General features: G+C 33.6%; 1 protein-coding gene across 2 annotated transcripts; it reads right to left on the minus strand.

Annotated features, from left to right (window-relative positions):
* Positions 1–307: 307 nt before the first annotated feature.
* LOC8265861 (transcription factor MYB61) lies at positions 308–3,784 on the minus strand. Of its 2 annotated transcripts, XR_001534970.3 has the most exons (4): positions 2,884–3,784; positions 2,634–2,763; positions 1,345–2,512; positions 308–577 (listed from the first exon to the last, which is right to left on the minus strand). XR_001534970.3 is itself a non-coding variant. In XM_015716969.3 (3 exons), exons 1-3 carry the CDS (start codon positions 3,014–3,016, stop codon positions 1,423–1,425), a joined length of 1,353 nt encoding a protein of 450 aa, XP_015572455.1. In that variant the 5' UTR covers positions 3,017–3,783; the 3' UTR covers positions 1,055–1,422. The 2 variants fall into 2 exon arrangements, 1 of the variants encoding a protein (XP_015572455.1); XM_015716969.3 differs by lacking the exon at positions 308–577 and having other exon boundaries at positions 1,055–2,512; positions 2,884–3,783.
* Positions 3,785–20,738: the final 16,954 nt, after the last annotated feature.

Genomic DNA, 20,738 nt, shown 5'->3' on the forward strand with positions numbered 1-20,738 from the left:
TGCTTACTCTTTTGGTGTAAAGATATTCTGTTTGTATTTAAAAGGGTGTTTCCTTCCCATTTCCTCACCTTTCATTTCAAGCATTTTGTAAAATGACTTGGAAGAAAGAGAACCTTTTTTAAAGTGATTTTTAACTGTAATGGCTCAGTTCTTAACTACCAACTACCAGTGTCATCTCTGAAACTGTACCCAATTTGAGGGATTAATTTTGAGGGAATATCAGAAAAGAGACCTCCATAGGATGCTGACAAGTGGATGGCATTGATTTTGTATACTATATTTGCAATTTCTCCATTCACCACACAAGTGACTAATCTTTCCCTTGAATTGGAAGTTTCTACTTTATAAAGTGTTTTTCTTAAGATAATGTTTAATCTCTTTAACGAGGCTACAAGACATATTACGCATACATATGGCCTTCGTTAGATTGAGAGTCACTATCCCTTTGTACGGACTGGAAAGTGAATAAACCCTCAGTTCAACGGTGGGGTTTCCTTTTCTTGCTTCATTATCAAGTCGTACCCTCTTTCCTTCTGTATTTCACACTTGCACACTTCTGCATTTTATACGTGCGCACCTGCGAGGGTAGAGACTGGTGAGGGATGGATAAACAGGGAGTGAGATACTTTTTGGGGTTTGCAATTCAAGAAAAATGAAACATGTTTCAGGTGTTAAAGTGGTTTAACTCGGAAAAAAAAAAAGTAATAATAATAATAATAATAATAATAATAATAAAGAAAAGAAATAGCAGCCAACTATAAGCTTTAGTTCATTTCCTCGAAATCATCTAAAAGGACTTAGCTGTTAGAAAAGTGATTAGAATCTCTTGTCTCTTGGAGACAAAGGATATGGGCAACCATATTGATCTTTAACTGGGAAAAGATCATTCATGAGAGAAGGTTCAAGGATTTGGATTACCTGATAAAACTGCCATTTTACTGTCCCATTGGTTCTCCAGCATACACATGAAGTACTAATTGTAATACAACCTTTTTGTATATATGTAAAAGAAAATTTAGAGATAATATGACCCCAAAAGAGGAAAACAGGAAAAGAAAAAATCATGGATGAATTACAATTTCTTAGGATTGTTTACAGATAGAATTGCAACACTATAATGCATATGCAATGAGGTGAAGAGAGTAGTAGAATTACACTGGTAGAAGCCTTATTCTGTTTCTACCCACACCAAAGAAGTAAAAAACAACAAAAAATAAAAAAGAAGAAAATAAAGCTAACAAGAAGACTGAGTTTTGGCTCACAAATACTCCAACGGTAGAGGGTGAGAAATGTTCTTGTTTTTATATCAGACCTATTTACAAGAGAAAAATCTTTGGCACACACCTGTAAGTAAAGAAAGGGGAAGCATGGCATCCGGTTTCGAGCCTTTCTTTTTCTTTTCTGTTTTTCCATTTTCTTGCTCTAAATATGTCCATATGCTGCTGTAAGTCTTTGGATATCCTTAGGGCATATATTAGAAGTTTGGAAAGGTTCTTGTTGCTGCTGCTGGTTCTGACCCCACATACCGCTCGAATTTTCGGTTAAGAAATGTGCTTCTGATTTTATCTCATTGTATAAAGATTGCTGGTTTTGATTTTGTAAAGCAGTAGCCATTAGCAACGGATTATGAATAAGTTCAGGCCACTTCACTTCTTCCTGTTGGCTTCCTATCAGTTGGTTTTGGGCCTCTTTCTCTGTTGAACTACAATCTGCTAATCCCCATGGAAAGATAGAGTTTTCAAAGAAAGAGCTGTTGCTTTGCAGCTCGCCGTTACCGCTGCTTCCACTGCTGCTGTTGCTATTGTTACTCGCTGCACCAGCCTCCCAAAACCGTGAACTATTGATTTGAAAAGAGGCTAATGAGGAAGGATCATCAGAAGGCTTGAAAGCCATAGATGTAGAAAGAAATGAATTTGTTGCAGGCGGAAGAATAGTAGGTATCGAACAAGAAGAGAATTCTGAATTCATGTCGAAATTTTTGCTGGACTGGGTGAACCAAAGGGACGGAATTGATTGGGTTGCGAGTCTTGCATTGGATGATGAATAATTCAATTGCTGAAGAGAGAAATGTCCCACCAAATCTGAAGGTTGACAGTTGCTTGTGGAGCCTCCTTCATGGTGGGAAGTTGCAAATCTTTCCAAGAAAAAGTCCTTGTTGCTCATGGCTGCTGTCATCAAATTGCTGTTGTTTGTGTTGCTGCTTATGGTCTTGGAATTTGAAGAACCTTTCCCCTCCAATTGGTAGCTTTGCGCAGAAACAGGAGACGATTTCCCTTCTTGTAAATTTGGCCCTGTCTTTGAATTATTGGCTTCAAGGAGGTTCAGTTCCTTATCTTGGCTTTCGTTGGTGGGCGAACTCTTGTCTTCTCCATTGTTTTCAACCTCCGAAAGTGGCTTGTGAGTAACAGGGTCAATGCCCCTCTGCCTAAGTTTCTTTTTTAAGCAAGAATTCCAGAGATTTTTAATTTCATTGTCAGTCCTTCCTGGCAATTGTGCTGCAATTTGAGACCACCTGGGAAATAATCATCCACAAAATCCCATTAGTATTAAGTAGCTTTTTCTTTTTCTTTTTTAATGAAAAAGAAGAGACAAGCTATGGTCGGGATTAAAAAAGATTAACAAAAAATAAATACCTGTTGCCAAGAACTGCATGGAGCTCAATTATGAGGTTCTCTTCCTGTTGAGAGAATGTACCTCTCTTTAAATCAGGCCTCAAGTAATTAATCCACCTTAATCTACAACTCTTTCCACACCTTTGTAAACCTGAAAGAAAAGAAAAAGAAAAGCTTGTTAAGCCCAAGAATTGCAGGAGAAGTTACAATTTTGTTCAAGAAAAGGAAAAGGAAAAACAGAGGAAACTTAATTAAAAGAGAAGAAAGAGACCAGCTTGCTTGGGGACAGAGCTCCAGCAACCATGGCCATACTTAGTAATATGCCTCAATAGTTTCTCATCTTCTTCAGGAGACCAAAGGCCTTTCCTAAGCTTCTGCTTGTAGCAGCAAGAGTGCCTCCCCATTTGGAGCAAAAGGTAAGAGAAATCTTTTTATTTCCAAAAACAGCAAAGTTTGGTGAATCCTAGGTGAAGTGTCAGCAGTGAGCAGAGGTGTGTTGGGAACGGAATTGTAGGGAGATATATCTGCTTTGGTATAACAGATGTAAGCAAACAGAGACAGAGAGAAAGAGTTGAAAAGGAGGCCAAGAAAATGAAGTAGCAGCTGAGAAAAGGAGTTGAATTAATATAAGAGGTAGCCTTCATGAGAGAAAAGTCACCGTCAATAATCTCTTAAACTCTCTCTCTCTCTCTCTCTCTCTCTCTTTTGATTTTTAGTTTTTATTTATTATTTATTTATTTATTTCAGTCGGCATTGTGCAGAAATGAAATTAATAGTCTGAGTTGCATACGTCCAATCAAAGGTCTGAGAATTAATGTCTTTTGCAAGAATGGTGGGGCATATTGCAATACTGCTGATTATTCATTGGAGAGGAAAGATAAATTAATAATACATGACATTAACCCATGCTTCAGATTCAAGTTAGTGAAATGCCAAACTATAAAAAGTTTCAAGCTATCAGTAAAAAAAGAGAAGAATTCACACTAGCTTAACAACTCTGCTCTGCCTCACAGTTAAAAAGGGTCTCTTTCTTTCTTTTAAAGAAAACTCTTATGCTGGTTCTGTTTTGGGGTTCTTGTCTGAAAGTTGAAAATCCAGCCTCAGAGTGAACAAAATCTTGTAAAGAATGATAACCCATTTTCTAAAAGCAGTTTCCCTGATCAGTCTTTGCATGTATGCCAATGCAGGCAGCTATGCTGATGAAGCAGAGATTGCTTTTTGCTAATGTCACAGAAACTTGTTTATTTCAAAGAAAACAAGTTCCTCTCACTCATTCCTTGTCAAGGCAAATTCTACAAGATCATGATAACTTGGGGAAAAAAAAAAAGACAGAAGAAGAAAAAAAAGCTGAGATGATTACGTAGGTGGAAAGAAACAAATAAGTGTATACATAATAAGGTCATTTTCTGAAAGTAAATGATATCTTACTAATAGTCAGGAAATCGGAGTTGGTGCTGCAAATTACCACACTCCAACAATATTTTCCATTTTAGAAATAAGAGTTTAAACTTTAAATATTTTTGCCCTTTTTGGCTTCATGTAAAACTCAGGATAGAGATGCTTTGTCCACTCGGCTACCACCATTTTTTGCCGTCAAATGGATTAATTATAATTATAATAATAAAAATGCTATCACTTTTGTAGATCGAATGCGACTACGTAGTTGTAATTTTATCATTTTTGTGTATACAGACTGCTAATTTTGGACTCCTCCCTTCCGTCAAGAAATTACCATTTTAAGCTACGATATGTGCTTTCCACATTTTAATTACATCTTTATTCTTTCCTTCCTTCCTCTTTAGACTGTCCACTTGTTGATAATGCTTAGCTGCTTATGGGTAGGGTTATATCCCATTTGGATACTGTACTATTTAAATAGAATTCCATGAATACGATTTAAAAAATTAATACTCAATCGATTTAGAATTATAGGATTTTGAGTTTAGTTTAAATCACTTTTTTTTTTTTAATTTTCTCAGAGTATAAAAATAGGACTGTTATGTAATGTTAAAATTCATTACAAATACATAATATTTTAGTTAATCGCAATGCAGTGGAAAGTGTTATTTTACTCTCAGTTGGGTTAGTTTTTAAGCAATTTGAACAGTTTGTAAACACCTGCTTAAGAGTCGTTTTGCAAAAATTTGATAGAATCTTTCGCTGGTGATGCCTTTTTTGTTCATCTCGTAGGTAGCTAATTGAGCCAAACCAACTTTCTAAAAAGCCACCGTCATGGCTACATCCCCACCGCTGCCTCATATTTCCTGCTAGGTCCACCATCAATGCATGGCTTTGCCACTATTTCTATCCTTCTCACTAGTTTTTACTTGACATCACAGCTCCTACTATAAATATTTTATATTTTAATATTAGATAATTAAATATAATTAATAATTTAAAATTAATATATATTTATTATTTATATATTTTTAAATAGACTAAAATACTCTTTATATCTTCTTTTTCTGTTTCATTATTTTCATTGCTAATCAAAAGAATTTCAATAGAATAACAAAGAAAATATTTTTTGAGCAATATTAATGAAGTTGGTACTTCTACACAAATTGGTCATTCTCCTAAGATTTGGGATAAAGAAATTTTATAAAATGACCCAAGTAAATTTAATTTTATATTATTTTAGCATTTATTGAATAAAACTGATTTAAGTGAAAGAATAGAAGGATATTTTTTAAAATTATTATAAAACATGTTTAATGGATTTCTTTTTTTTTTTTTTGAATTTTATAACTCATTTAAGTTTCGGATTTTAAAATAAAAAATAAAAGCTAAAAGTTGTTGAATCTTCTTCCTAAAATGCATGTGGGTTGCACTGAGTTCAAAACGAGTGGTTATACATCACATAAAAAAATATCCAAAACATAAAAATCAGGAGGATTATATTATATTATAGGCTGCTCGAAAATTACCTTTCAGGCTTTCACTCTCAATCAAAATATAAAAGAAAAAAAAAAATATATATATATATATATATATATATATAAAGGTTCTTATCTTTCACCCAACATGAAAATCCTCCGTAGTGGCAACATCTCGAATCCTAGACTTCACTTTCTAGCCCTGCTACTGTAGCATTAAATTTTCATATTTCTTTCTTCTTTTTCTTTTTTCTTTTCTTTCAATATTTCCCCTTTAGCAAAGCTTTGCATGAAATTAAATTTGACATAATTTTTCAACCATATAGTTTTTATATTATAGTTATCAGTGTTAGAGAAGTGAAAGATTTTTCTTTTTTTTAGGGAGGTTATTATAATTTACGCACTTTAAACTTAGATTATAAGAAATAAATTTCATATAGTAAGTCAAAGTGAAAGGTGTTACCAATCAAAATGGGTCAATTATCAATTAAAAATATTAGATTAAAGTAATTTATGCTTGTTGCATATAATATAAGACTAAAGATTTGTATAAGTTTCAATGTAGTATAAAATTAATATGCACAAGAAACCCAATTTATTTATGAAGTCCATATGGACTTTGGTGGCTAAAATAATACTAAAATTGTGATTCTATCAAACTTTTCTTCAATGATTAGAAGGTGTAGAGAGGCATGATAATTGGAATAATTTTATTTAAATGAATAATAAACTATATGGAATATGTAATAATATTATATAAAGTACAGATATAGACCGAGTTACGCTGCAGTTTTTCTTGCTATGGGCCACCCTCTGTATAATCTTGCATTACCTAATCGGACTCTAAAACCCATTTTAATCCTAGCTGTTTCCACCTTTTATTGGAGCCCTTTCTTCGTTAACCCAGACAAGATTAATTAATTATATTTTTATTGGTATATTCAGGGGAAACCCACAATGTTTAGTAATTAATAATTCAGTTAAAAAGATTTAGAAGAAAAGGATTAAGTTAAAATAAACCAAATTGGTAGGGTTGAGTTTGATTTTACCTACTATTTAAACATACATGAACTTGAAAATTGCAAACACTTTACCAATTATTCCAAATCATTATCTCTCTTGATTTGTGGCCCACAATGCATCCAAAGAATCTCCATTAAGAGATAATGAACAACTATCATTTATTATGTAATTATAAAATAAAACATCAATCGTATATCATTCCAGTAGTTCATCATTTTGAACAAAGAAAATAAAATAAAATATATGCTTGTTTTATTATTTTCTATTTACTCGATCTTTCATTTCGCTTCATTAATTAGGTTCCTTTTAATTATTGGGATGTATAATAAAAGCTAATATGAATTCAGTAGAATTATGCAAGGTGGTCGTTTTTAGTATAAAGTATTTATATATGTCGATATTAATAAGCGACAAATCCACTATAAAAGTTTCTTCAGAAGACCTATGCTAACAAATAATAATTAATAATAGTAACAATAATTCTTGAGACGATAAAATACGGTCCTTTTCATTTAATTCTGAAAAAAATAAAAATAAAAAGTATTTTATGTATAAAGAATACCCAAACCACAAGTAGTGCAAAGTTTGAATCTGCGGATGTCTGTCGTCGAGAAGTGGAAGAAAGTCAAGATAATCGGAGGGTTAGCAAGAAGAGAAGAATGCGAGTATGATGGAGTGTGGATGTAGGGGAAGAAAACCAAATGGGCAGAAGACAACATCTGCATGTGCATATATCGTGCAGATAACAGATCTCTACGCCATCTTTTCGGGCCCCGACTGTCTGAAATTATGAAAAGGAGACGTTTGTTGATAATTGGTGCCTTTTCTCCACATTTTTGCTTCATTTTATTTAATATATTATATATATAATGGAACTGACTTCTTCGTTGCACCTCTGTAGCAATAGGATTCATAGACTTTTATAATGAAGGCGCAGCGGCCAGAATGTAAAATTAAATTTTTAAAAAAAAATTGAATAATAATATTATTATATATATATATATATATATATATATATATATATATATATAGGGGTGGCCAAAGCACCTCGTAGCTAGTGTAAATTTGAATATTACATACGGTAAAATAATAATTTTTCTTTCACTTTATTTACTGTTACTTTTAGTAAAAAAAAGAATTACCTCTAATGATATAATTATTCTGTTTTTTAAATTTCAAAGTTAAAATTGAGTTATTTCAGAATTTAGTGGTTAAATTAGACTTTGGTTAAGAATTCAGAAACCTAATTATATTCTTGCATATATAATAATTGTCACTTAAATTGTGTTTTATCCTAATAATAAAGAGAAAAAACTATTATTCTGATTTTAACGGTGAGATCAAATGGTTTAAATCTTCAATTGTGTATCACTATTTAACATAAAACAAAGGTCAACGCATGAAAAATATGAAAAAGAATCAATGTTCAGTTTATTTATTTTTAAATGTAAGCATTTCAGAATATGCATAGCTAACAAAGAAAAAAAATTGCATATTAATGTACAATATAAGAAATTAAATATTCTTTCAAATTTATGTACTGAAAACAAAACTTTCCTACCCTTTTTCTCTTTCTTTATTATTTATTTTGTTCATAAGAGTTTTATTTTTTGGCTGATCGCTAATTATATTTAAATCGACGGTGATATTTTTTATTAATTAGTTTCAATAAAAAAATATTAATATTTTTAAAGAGTTTTATAATATTATATTATGGAGTGTTAAATTCTCCTTATATGAAACTAATAAAAATAACGAGGATTGTCGAAAAACATTCATAGTGTCATGGAATGGAGCTTTTTTTTCAAAGAATTGTAATTTATTAGTCTGCCAATGAAATTAATAATTATTTAGAATAAAATTCTTTACATGTATTTTTATTTTTTTTATTTTTTATATTAAAATATATATTTTAACTTTCATTATTAAAATATCCATATTCTTTTTTATAAAAAAAATATGCATAGCTAACAAATCTTTTATGTATCTCGAGGTTCCAATCATTAAGAAAAATAGCATAATTTCAAGATAAGGCTATAAAAGTTTGGAGTTCAAAAACCCTAAGAGATATAAAAATTGTCCTTGAGATGTTCATTTAATACTAAATCATATTCAAGTGACCACTTATAATAATTTTAAGAAAACTGCAGATTCCTCTGTACAGATATTTTCATTGAAATCTAATTAAACATAACTCTTTGTCTTTGTTTTTAGCTTTCTTTAGGGGTTTTAGTGAGGCACGAAATAGGGCTTGTTAATTAGCGACTACTTCAGGTGATTAGTTTAAAAAGATTAAGTTAATTAAGACAGGCGGGGTTGAGTAATTTGGGGTTAAATGCTTGATATACATGGTCTTTTTTCTTAATTTCTTTTTTAATTAAAATTATATATATAAAAAAAAAACACTCTAATAAAGCCTAAGCAAATAACAAATGATCTTTAATACAAAGGGTACCAATTTTCTTTGTAGTTGCTTGCTACATTCTACAATTTGTTTTTCCATTGCTGACATAAAATGGAATACATTATTATCATGTTATGGGTCCAAATTTAAAATAGGAAATTGACTTTTTAAGGTGCTACTTTCTTTCTTCTATGTTAAAAGGAAAAAAAAAAAAATCATGTGTTGTTACTTTTTCTTTTTAAAATTTTTATTTTGAGGCCAACTAATTGACTTTACATGCATTTCCCTTTCGGTTGACTTTGCTAGTTGGTATAGCCAATCAAATATTGTTTTGAAACTGGGAATTAAAGAAAAATTATAGAATCTTCAATTTTTTGCTTGAGAAAGTTGTAAATTTGCGGGGACCTCCAAAACCAAATAGAAATAAGGGGCTGATTTCAGCTGCACCGACAGCAAAGCTAATAAATAAAACCAAGCATAATTAGTTTGTGTTCAGCCTATTAAAATCAAAAGTACATGTTTAATTCCTCTTTTATATATATATAATATTGAAATAAGTCAAGAAATATATTCTCTCGATAAACTCAAAATTCTATTTTTATAATTCAAAATTCTAACATTTATGGCCAAAACAATCCACAATGACATGATCACGTTCAGATTAAGTATATGATATGATTATTGTTGAGAGATGTTTGAATTATTCCACATTCGTAAATACGAGAATATATGAGAATTTATAATTTAAAAAGTAAATTTATTAATTTAACTTAAATCATGAAATTAATAATTAGATTCAAATTAAAAATCGATTTGTTGATGACCGATTTATACTTCTCTCATTTCTAATCTTTTGGCTCATTAATTTTTGACATGATATTAAAACCTGATAATTGAATTATTTTACAAATCTGATTAATTTGTAGACTATATTATTAGTCCAGAACCATACCGGTATATATATAGTAGTCTCAAATGCAAACTGCATTTGAAGGAGGAGTATTGAAAGATGGGTGAATTATCCCATATTAACAATAGATTTGTTTACACATTCACACTTCTCTTATATATGGCATAAGTTTATGTGTGATCAAATAAATAAAAGGGAAGATTCCCTGAATTGCATTAATAAACATAGAGAAAAGGAAGTAGAAGACATCGAAAAGAAACAAATATATATAAACCAGACTCGCGCAGTTCATGGAATGGCAAATATTCCATCAAATGGTCTCTGCAATTGCTATATAAATGGACAATCGAAGCCATCAAAGAGCATCTCTCTCTCCACTAAAGATTTATTAATTAATTATATAAAACCAGATAGCTAAAAAAATAAAATATCCTAAAAGTTCTAAATAAGCAAAACCCTAAACAATAACACATAAAAGAAGTGTTTCCTTTTGGTATTATGGTTTGTCTCTTTAGAAGAACATAATGTGGCCTTGACCTTAGCAATGTCCCATTTCAGAAATCCAACAAAATCAATCTAAAGATAATTTTAAAATTCATAAAAATATATATTATTTTTAAAATAAAAAAAAAAAGAGGAAAAAAAAAAGATGCTTTATAATCTCGACACCTCATCATATACTCGTGAGCTAATCATATGCGAGCACATGTGGTGTTTCCTCAAGTCAATCATTGTCCATCCCCTCAACCCCTTTTAGCATTTCTTAATGATCATATATATCCTATTAATGCTTCCATGTCCGAACAGGCAATTCAATTTTAGGTTATTCATCTAGACGTTTCTAACCCATATGTCGATTAATTAATTAATTAGTAATAAAATTTAGACAGAGATATTCTCGTTAATTACTAGTTTTGAGATTATTAGTTTATAATGATTACTGTTGTTTTCCAAAAGAAGTGGTTGACTTATTTATTAGAGATGATGAAATTTCGATTTACCTCCAAACATGTAATAATTTGATGTGAGTTTTAAGTTATTAAAAGCTTATTTTAATACACTGTTCATCACCTGAATGACAGTTAATATCAATACTTTGACTGTTTTTATTTTCCATGATGGTGGGCAATTTACATTTTTGGAAAAAAAGAGAGTAGAAATATACTTATTATTTTCTTGTGTATGAACTTTGGTAGGCTTTATAATGTGCAATCAAATATAATAATTTTTTTTTTATTTTTTTTATTTGATTGTAATTAATATATTGTAGCCATTTTCTCATGTTGTTTCATAAAATATAAAATTTATTATTAATTATTTTACGAGTTGGGGTTCTAAAATTGAAAATTTTGCAAAAAATCGGATAAGGGTCATCTATTTTATCATAGTGCTCCTCCTTTTGTACTAGGAAAAAGAAGGCAACCTTAAAACTGCGCCAGCCCTTTCAAAAAATTTATGAATACTAATTAGAAAATGAGTACATGGAAACAGGGCCACTGATTATGGTTTTGAAAATCAGCAATCAAATATCAAAAACAAAAAGAAGAAAACAATATAAGCAATCGAAGTATAAAGTCCCCACAGAACATAACATGATTATATATGTATGTAAGCATATCCAATTCTTGCATGGCATCTCCTTTTCTAGAGTTCGAACGGTTCAGACCCCAAGAAAAGGGGAGGCTAAAGTTCTCCAAAGATTGTTTTCGTCTTTAATTACCATTTAAACGTCAAGGGGTGGAGCAAGGATTGAGACGGAAGGTGAGAGCATAGGCAGTCAAGAATGACAAGGAAGATCCGACCATGAGTAAGATCAAAACTTTTTTCAGGTTTGTCTAGGTTCATTGCTTTACACGAGTGTGCAATTTGTACCGAATCAGGTTTAGGATCATAATTTTAGGTAAATGGTATGCATTTGTCCCCCTCAAGTGGCTGAGCTGGGGCTATAAGAGACTTCAGTCCTTTAAATCTAACCTCATTAAAGCACTGCCCACTTCATGTTTATCCCCACTTGCGGAACGATTAGATAAGGGTTGGGTTTGATTATTGGTGGGGTCTTTTTTCCTTTTTCCCCCTCTTGCTATCGATATGTGACATTAGTCCTATTCAACCCCACACAGGGCCATTTCCTCAATCATTTTGCCCTTCCTTAGCTTCAAAAAATAATTCCAAAAAGAGACGTACCATTCCCAGCTGGGAAATTTGGTATGGTTTATATAGGTGAAAAAACTTGGGATTGTCAACCCAACCTTCCCCCCCAGACATATATATACACAGAAGTTGTACGTACCATTCCCCTCTTTTCTTTTGGATTCCTTTGCAGCTACAAAAAAAAATGAGCACATAAGTTAATGCCTTTCCAAGTTTAAGTAACTACCCTTTTTGCCCTTTCTTTCTTTTTTCTTTTTATATAATGACACTTATCTTGATTGTGTTAATACCTATTAAATCGATACATAGAGTGTTACATGAAAGAGATAAAATTATCATCCCTCAAATAGAAATTCTAATAATAAGAAACCGAATTATATTAATACAGAATTTCTTACAGGAAATTCTCAACTATCAGAGGATAACACAAACCATAGTTGTAACGAAAATGACTTATCAAAAAGCTTATCCAAGTAGGGGGTGCGTGATTAATTGCCATTAATGGCCTTGCATTAAGGTAAACCAGAATTAGGGTTTTAAGTTTTGGGAAGGGCCAGTGGAGGACCCAAAGGAAATTTGTAATGACCGACTCACCATTCTGAGGATGTGTCACATTCTTCAGGTCAAGTACACTGGAAGGCATCACTCCAAAAAGATAATAAGGAGCCAAAATCGCAGGAGAACCATACAATCCAATCCAAACCATTCCTTCATTTTAACATCCAAAAGGAAAAGGAAAAAAAGAAATAAAAAAAAAAAGGGTCCACTGCAATTACACACACAATTTCAAGCAAAAGCTGATAATGTGGGCCATCACGATCTGGGCCGTCCATTTTTATATATTTTTATATATGTCGATTAATGAGTATGCTATGACGTGATGCATAGCATGTAAAGTTTACAATTCCATAATTAATAATTATCATTACCATGCAAATTGCAGTCTTATGTGTAAGGTGAAAATTTTCATGATTATAAGACTTTTTTATTTTAATTATTATTTTTTCCCATTTTCACCCTAATTAGCGAACATGACGTAATTGTGCTTGAAAATTGCTTCTAAAGCTTACTTTTTGTGGGGATGAAAAATAAATTATATTCTTTTTTTACTCTTATATTAAGAAGACATAAATATGAATATAAAATGACATCATTAAGAAAAGTGGTTGTCGGCAAACCCATTTTTAACCTGTTTTTAATCACTATTAACCTTAAGAAAATTATGAGTTTGGGGTGATGGATTTGCACTTGTTTGTCTGCCATTATTTTTATAATGCCTTTCTCTCAAAGTAAATTATAAACAGATTCACCAAGTCACGTTCCTACTGTGCATACTGCTTCTTAACTGTAATCAATAAGAAAACCCTGTCATCTATATAAAATATGTGTTACGATTGATCTCTCTTTCTTGGTCGCCTTTACCTTAAAAGAAAAAAGAAAAGAATAATAGAACTTTTCTGTTCAGCCTCAGCTTTCTTAATTTTGTCAGCTGGTGCATGGACAAATATGAGTTGCTCTTAAAGTCTGTTTGGAAGATTTTAATCCTGATCTCGGGTTGGGTTATGTGCCTTTAACAAATTTACTTCTTAAGAAAGTGACTACTAAAATTAAAATAACACTGTTTTATATAATTTTATGAAATTTTTATTAAAAATATTGAAATTTAATTATTTTGTTCTCCAATGACAGATATTACGCCACTGTATAAATATATTATATTTTTATGGATTAATATGATTAGTTATAGTCATTTTTGTTTTTATTTTATAAAGATTTAATTAATTATTATAGCATTATTTAAATTATAATTGATTATGTCAGTTATTTTATATTTTATTTCTTATATACAAAATGTTAACTTAAACATTTCTTAATTGTTTATGTTCCTTTTTTGCTTTGACGATTCTGAGTAAGAATTTTACTAATTTATCAATTAGCTTCGACATGAGCTCAGTTGTAAATGCAAGTGAAATTCATGGCATCTACTTGATTAAATACAACATCAAATACATAGGCGGACCAAACGCAGACTTTTCTTTTTTACTTGATTTCCCACGTAAAAAGGAGCAATGGCCCACAAACCACTGAACCGGAAGGTTATTTATTTATTTATTCATTTTTTTTTTATTACAGAACATGAAAGATTTTGTGTCCTAACGGTTCAATCATTGCCCAAAGTAGTTTTCCTTTTTAGTGTTCCTTCTTAAATTTCATTTTGCTTTTCTACTCTCAAATTCACAATTACATTATCTACCTATCCACCGACCTCCTTTTGTTTAAATTGAATTTTCTAGTTAATGGCTGATTGGTTCAATTTCAACCTAAGAAGTGAAAGTGAAAGTGCTACATTTGAAAAGCTAAAATGACTATGAGTCGTTGGATACTAAAAGTAATCCTATCGATATTTGAGAGAAAAGATATATATTAAATTAAAATTATTAAAGAAATCACAGCATGATTTAAAAGGGACCAAATGCTATCACACATGGGGTCTTTTCTTTTTAATCACTGCCATATGAATAGTCAAAAATTAGCTTCCAGTTTTTTCTTTTGGTATTATTTATCTTTTATTTTTTTTTTTGCAGAAAAAAGAAAAAAGAAATTTGTTATAAGACAATTGAAAGTAAAATAAATAAGTACGATGTCAGTCTAAGTTCTAGATTAAAAGAAAAAGAAAAAAGAGGAAACATAAAAATATTATGCAATAGTAGGCTGAAATGTACGCGCGTAAAAAGAGTTAGTTTTATAAAAAAAAGAAAAGAAAAGGACTGGCGCTCTCTCCAACACGTGTGTGTCAAACTTAGTGGGACCCATAAACTACCTCAGCCAACTGTAAATTCAACGTCGCATCTACTCCGTACTTCCACGTCCAACTTCATGTCTGTCTCTAGCTGTCAGCACCTTATTGGTTTCTGTTACCCCCGGCCCTTGGAACAGCTGCTGTTTGGATCCCACTATAATTATTGCTACTTTTCACTTCCATATTCCCACGCATCGCTTTGCTCTCTCTCTGTATAAAATATAAATATAATAATCACAGCTAGCAAGACATTTATTTATTTATATCTGGACCGAAATTGAACACGTAAATCCAAGATTCTCGCCTAGCTCCTTCCTTCCTGCATTGTTTACCCTGCGACTTGAGAAAATCAAAATCTAATTTAGAATATGGTCATAACCCATAGAATTAAGTTCTATGATAAGAATGTGATTTGGCATAGCTGCAATATTAACAGAAAAAGAAATAAAGATATAATTGGGGATGGGCAATAGATTTGCAGAATAGTTAATTTCGAAGCATGTTGAATATTTGTACAATTTTACAACAATAATGAGAGAGGGGCCTAAGGGAATCATTGAGATCGTGGGTCCAATTATGAAATGGCAATTTCGTTGATAAAGAGATTATGGGATGAGAGGAAGAAGATGGACCAGTGCATATAATTTGAGGGTGTACGGTTTTCTTACTGTACACAAAAAATAAAAAGAAGAGTAGTATCAGAAAATGGGTCCTGATGACGATTCGCAACTATCAAATTACTATGAAAATTAACGACTATACAAATAGGGTCGCTGTTTGATTTGCTCTTCTCTTCTCTTCTACCACCACAGAATTGGTATTATCTTTCAGAGGTGCATCGCTGTCCACACGGCTGGGTTTGTCCCCACTATTTGTACAGCTACCTTCTTCTTTTCTTTTCTTCTTTTGAAGAAAAAAAGGGGGGCAATCTGCATATATTTATATTGAGATCTGCACATGGGATTTGAATTCTGTGCATATTGCAGTAAGGGACGAGAGACTTGCACAGAAGGAGAGACAATCTTTGTACTTGTGATGGATTCCTCAATCCTAGTTTATATAATTTATCAAATATCTTTCTTTTTTTTTTCCCTAACATAATATATTCTCTCTATTCATTACATAAATTAGTGTTTGTAAAAAGATTAATTTAATATTTACAGAATATAAATAAAAGGGATTAAGAATATAATATTATTATCCACTAAAATATAATTATTTTATTTATATAGGAACTATATCAATTATTATTACTATGTTAAGTCGGACATTACTTATGCCATATAGATTTTAACATGATGTAAATACTGCATTTCTTGCGACAATAATGAGATAGAAATTTTATTGTAATTGTTAAAGAAGCCTCAATATCTGTTGAAGATATACCAAAACCAAAAGAATAATGTTCAACCCAACAGTCTTTGACTGATGGATATGGCCTCAGAACTCTAGATCATCACAGGCCTATTAGGGAAAGGGAGCAACACCTCTCCCCTAAGGGGAAAAAGGCTACTTCAACCTATCCCTAAGCTAGATTTAAACGTTGGAGTGCAACAAGCAACAACAAGGAGCAATAGGACCGTTGCAAACATACTTATATATAACAAAACATACTTGTACTCAATAATCTCAGAATTCACATTTCAGTAAATGTTTATCACAGATCATAGAAATATAAACACAATTTCTTCATGGTATCAGAGCGGGTTTAACCTCTCATCATCTACCTCAACCACAGAAAATCAAAATGGCTCACAATGACATTTCTAAAATAACCAGCATTGTGCTAAAAGGCAACCAGAACTATTTTGAGTGGTCTAGGTCAGTTTACATCAGTTTGAGTGGCAGGAAGAAGCTAGGGTTCATCACAGGAACCAAAACCAGACCAGTACCCATCAATCCAGGGCAACCAACTAAAGAAGAAACAGAGAAAATTGAGGAATGGCAGACAGCCGATCACATGGTTATGTCTCTCCTCACAAACACAATGGAACCACAGATCTCACGACTGTGCATATTGCTAGAATCCTCACAAGCAATTTGGAAAAAAATGAAAAGCCTATACGACCACGAGTAGAATTATGCTCATATTTTCAACTTAAAGCAGGAGCTTTCACAGATTAAACAAGGAACAAAATCGAGCACAAGCTACGCTACAGAAATTCTAACCAGGTGGGAGGAGTTGCAAAACTACCTCCCACCCACCACAGATTCCGAAGAAATCAGAAAGAGAGCCGAACAAGATTTGGTTTATACTTACCTCGGGGGCTTGGACTCCAGTTATGAAGCTCTGTGCTCGCAAATCCTGTTGTCCAACTCCCTCCCGAAGATTGATGCAGTCATAGCCATCTTCCAGCAGGAAGAGACTCGACAAAGCATGATGAACGCCTCCAGCCCCTCCAACCTAGAAAACCGGGCATTTTTCTCACGCCATCTCGACCTCCACGAAGGGTTGCGCAAAGGGCGCTGCGTGGCCCACCCACGACAGAGGCCGGCACCTTCATCCTCATCCGCGCCTCCATGGCTCTGGGAAGGGAGAAGGGGACGAGGAGAAGGATCGATTTGGAGGCAGCTGCCTCAGGAGCTGGGAAGAAGAAGAAAGAAAACCTAAAGCAGAAGTGGGCGACATATGCCCCATAAACGGGTCGGGCTCTTTCGGGTCGGGTCCCACAAGTAGATCCGAGCCCACCAACAGTTGGCCCAGGCCCGAGCCCAGTAACCTTGTCCGACCCGGCCCAGAAAGCTGGCCCACCATAGATCCAACCCGGTTTGCAGCCTCCACCCGACCCGCTTCATGCCGAAAATTTGCTTCTTTCCCACCTCATTTCTCGACTCCAATCTCTTTAGAATCAGCAGATCCTACGTGGGTCGTTCGGTTTCACTCTCAAAATTATTCTAATTTATTTCACTCTAAAGATTGGATTATTGATTCAGGTGCTACCGACCATATGACATGGGACGCAACAAAACTACACAATTTTGTTCCCATTGAATCTCAACATGTGATCACAGCAAATGGTGCCCAAGCCAAAATTTCTAGCTGTGGCACCTCCACCATCTTCCGCAAAAATATTCATGATATATTATTCTTACCTGATTTTCAATCAAACTTATTATCTGTTGAAAAAATTACCCGTCATTTAAATTGTAATGCTATTTTCTCACCAACTTCAGTATTGTTTCAGGATCACATCACTGGGAAGATGATTAGTGAGGGATATTTTAAAAATGGTCTTTACTACCTTAGAGACTCCACTACCTGTTGTCTTGCGTCAACAAGTCCGGTCAATCAAGGGATGTTGATGCATCGGCGACTTGGGCACCCCTCCGATCACATGCTAAACAAACTTTTTCCTTGTCATTTAAATTCTGGTTGTTGTGATATTTGTAAATTTTCTAAACATACCAGGTTACCGTTTCCTGTGTCCTCCACTACTTCCATAAAGATGTTTGATTTAATTCTTTCTGATGTTTGAGGACCTGCCCCCTGTACTTCTTACAATCATTTTTATTATTTTGTCACCTTTATTGATGATTTCTCCCGTCTCACTTGGGTATACTTACTAAAAGGAAAAAATGAAGTTTTTTCCTGTTTTAAGAATTTCTTTCATTTCGTTCAAACTCAATATGATGCCAAAATTAAAATTTTTCAATCCGATAATGGCACTGAATATATTAATAAAAACTTTTCTGATTTCAAGGCATTTTATACCAAACCACTTGTATTTATACTCCTGAACAGAATGGTGTTTCTGAACGAAAAAACCGTCATCTTCTTGAAGTCACTAGATCACTTCTTTTTCAAAATAATGTTCCTCATATTTTTTGGTTCGATGCCCTCCTCACCGCTGCCTACCTTATTAACAGATTACCTACTCCCACTCTTAAAAACCACAGTCCTTTGGAAATCCTTAAGGGCAGAAAAATAGATTTGGGCCACCTTCGAGTTTTTGGTTGCATTGCTTTTGTTCATATTAGACGATCCCATAAACTTGACACAAGTTCCGTTAAAACTGTTTTCCTAGGATACTCCTCTGAAAAAAAGGGGTACAAGTGTTATGACCCCTCCACACACAAGTCTTATATTTCTAGAGATGTGTCTTTTGATGAAAGTACAACCTACTTCCCCACTACTACGCATCCCCCGTCTCCCTTATTTCCCGATAACTCTTTTTTATTTGACAGATCATATCCCTCTCCCTCAGCCGATGTGGAGACTCTGAGGGTCCCCTCTGTGGCTACTCCCTCAGGGGGCGAGCGTCCTGTTCCCGCGACAACTGCTTCAGGGGGAGAAAATGAATCACAAGTTGAAGAAGCAATTGCCCTGCGGAGATCATCTCGACCATCTAGACCTCCTGCTAAACTAAGGGACTATGTGTCCTACTCGGTATTGTATCCTATCCATCGCTTTATTAATTATAACTGAGTCTCAAACTCTTATAAGGCATATCTCAACGCTCTTTCTTCTCACACTAAGCCAAGTTCTTTCTATAAGGCTAACACCGACCCTAATTGGTGTAAAGCCATGAAAGAAGAACTCCAGGCTCTGGAGAAAAATGAAACTTGGAAGCTTGTCCCCCTACCACCAAACAAAAAATCGGTGGGTTGTAAATGGGTGTATAAAATCAAATACAAGCATGATGGTTCAATTGAGAGGTATAAAGCTAGGCTAGTAGCGAAAGGCTTCACTCAGACCTATGGTGTGGATTACCAGGAAACCTTTGCTCCGGTAGCAAAAATAAGCACTGTTCGTATTTTACTATCTGTTGCTACTAACTCAGGCTGGGGATTATTTCAGATGGACGTTAAAAACGCATTTCTGCAAGGATCCCTGGAAGAAGAGGTGTACATGTCTCTACCTCCAGGTCATAATTTTGCCTCTGACTCCTCCCTGGTATGTAAGTTATAAAAGGCAATCTACGGGTTGAAGCAATCCCTTAGAGCATGGTATGCCAAGCTAAGTCATTTTCTATTAAAAATTGATTTCAGCAAATGTACCTCTGATTCATCCATGTTCGTTAAACACACTCTCACATACACGATCATTATCTTGATTTGTGTTGATGACATTATTATAACAGGGAACAATAATGAGGAAATTGAGAAAGTAAAGCAAAAATTAAAAAGGAAATTTGACATTAAGGATCTTGGTCAATTAACCTACTTTCTCAGAATAGAAATGGAAAAATCTCATAAAGGTCTATTTTTGTCTCAGGGAAAGTATGTTCTAGATCTCTTAAAAGAAACAAGGAAAATAGGAGCTAAGCCTATAGGCCCTATGGAGACCAAGACTAGACTTAACTTAGAGGATGGTGACCATTTAGATGACATAGGTCATCACCAGCGCTTGGTGGGGAAATTGATTTACTTAACCGTCACCAGACCTGACATTAGTTATGCTGTGAGTATGATTAGCCAGTTTATGCATGCTCCACGTACTCCTCATTTAGATGCAGTTAATAGAATCCTAAGATACCTCAAAGGTACTCCAAGACATGGTATCTGGATGAGAAATAATAATAATGCTATCACTATTACTGGTTTCTCTGATGCAGATTGGGCAGGTAGTTGTGACAGAAAATCGACTTCGGGATTCTGCACATTTGTAGGAGGAAACCTAATAACATGGAAGAGCAAAAAACAATCAGTAACCGCAAGGTCCAGTGCCGAAGCCGAGTATCGTGCCATGGCATCGACGGCTAGTGAACTCATTTGGATAAAGCAAGTACTGGTTGATATGGGAGTAAAACATAAAGGCCCGATGGAGATGTACTGTGATAACCAAGCAGCCAGACACATCGCATCAAACCCAGTCTTTCATGAAAGGACTAAACATATTGAAATTGATTGTCACTTCATAAGAGAGAAAGTCCAATCAGGAGAAATCACAACTCCATTCATCCGAAGCCATGAACAACTGGCAGATATCTTCACCAAAGCCCTAGACAAAGCAAGTCATCGA

This window comes from Ricinus communis, chromosome 1, assembly GCF_019578655.1.
Source record: "Ricinus communis isolate WT05 ecotype wild-type chromosome 1, ASM1957865v1, whole genome shotgun sequence".
In the NCBI taxonomy this organism is placed as follows: domain Eukaryota; kingdom Viridiplantae; phylum Streptophyta; class Magnoliopsida; order Malpighiales; family Euphorbiaceae; genus Ricinus; species Ricinus communis.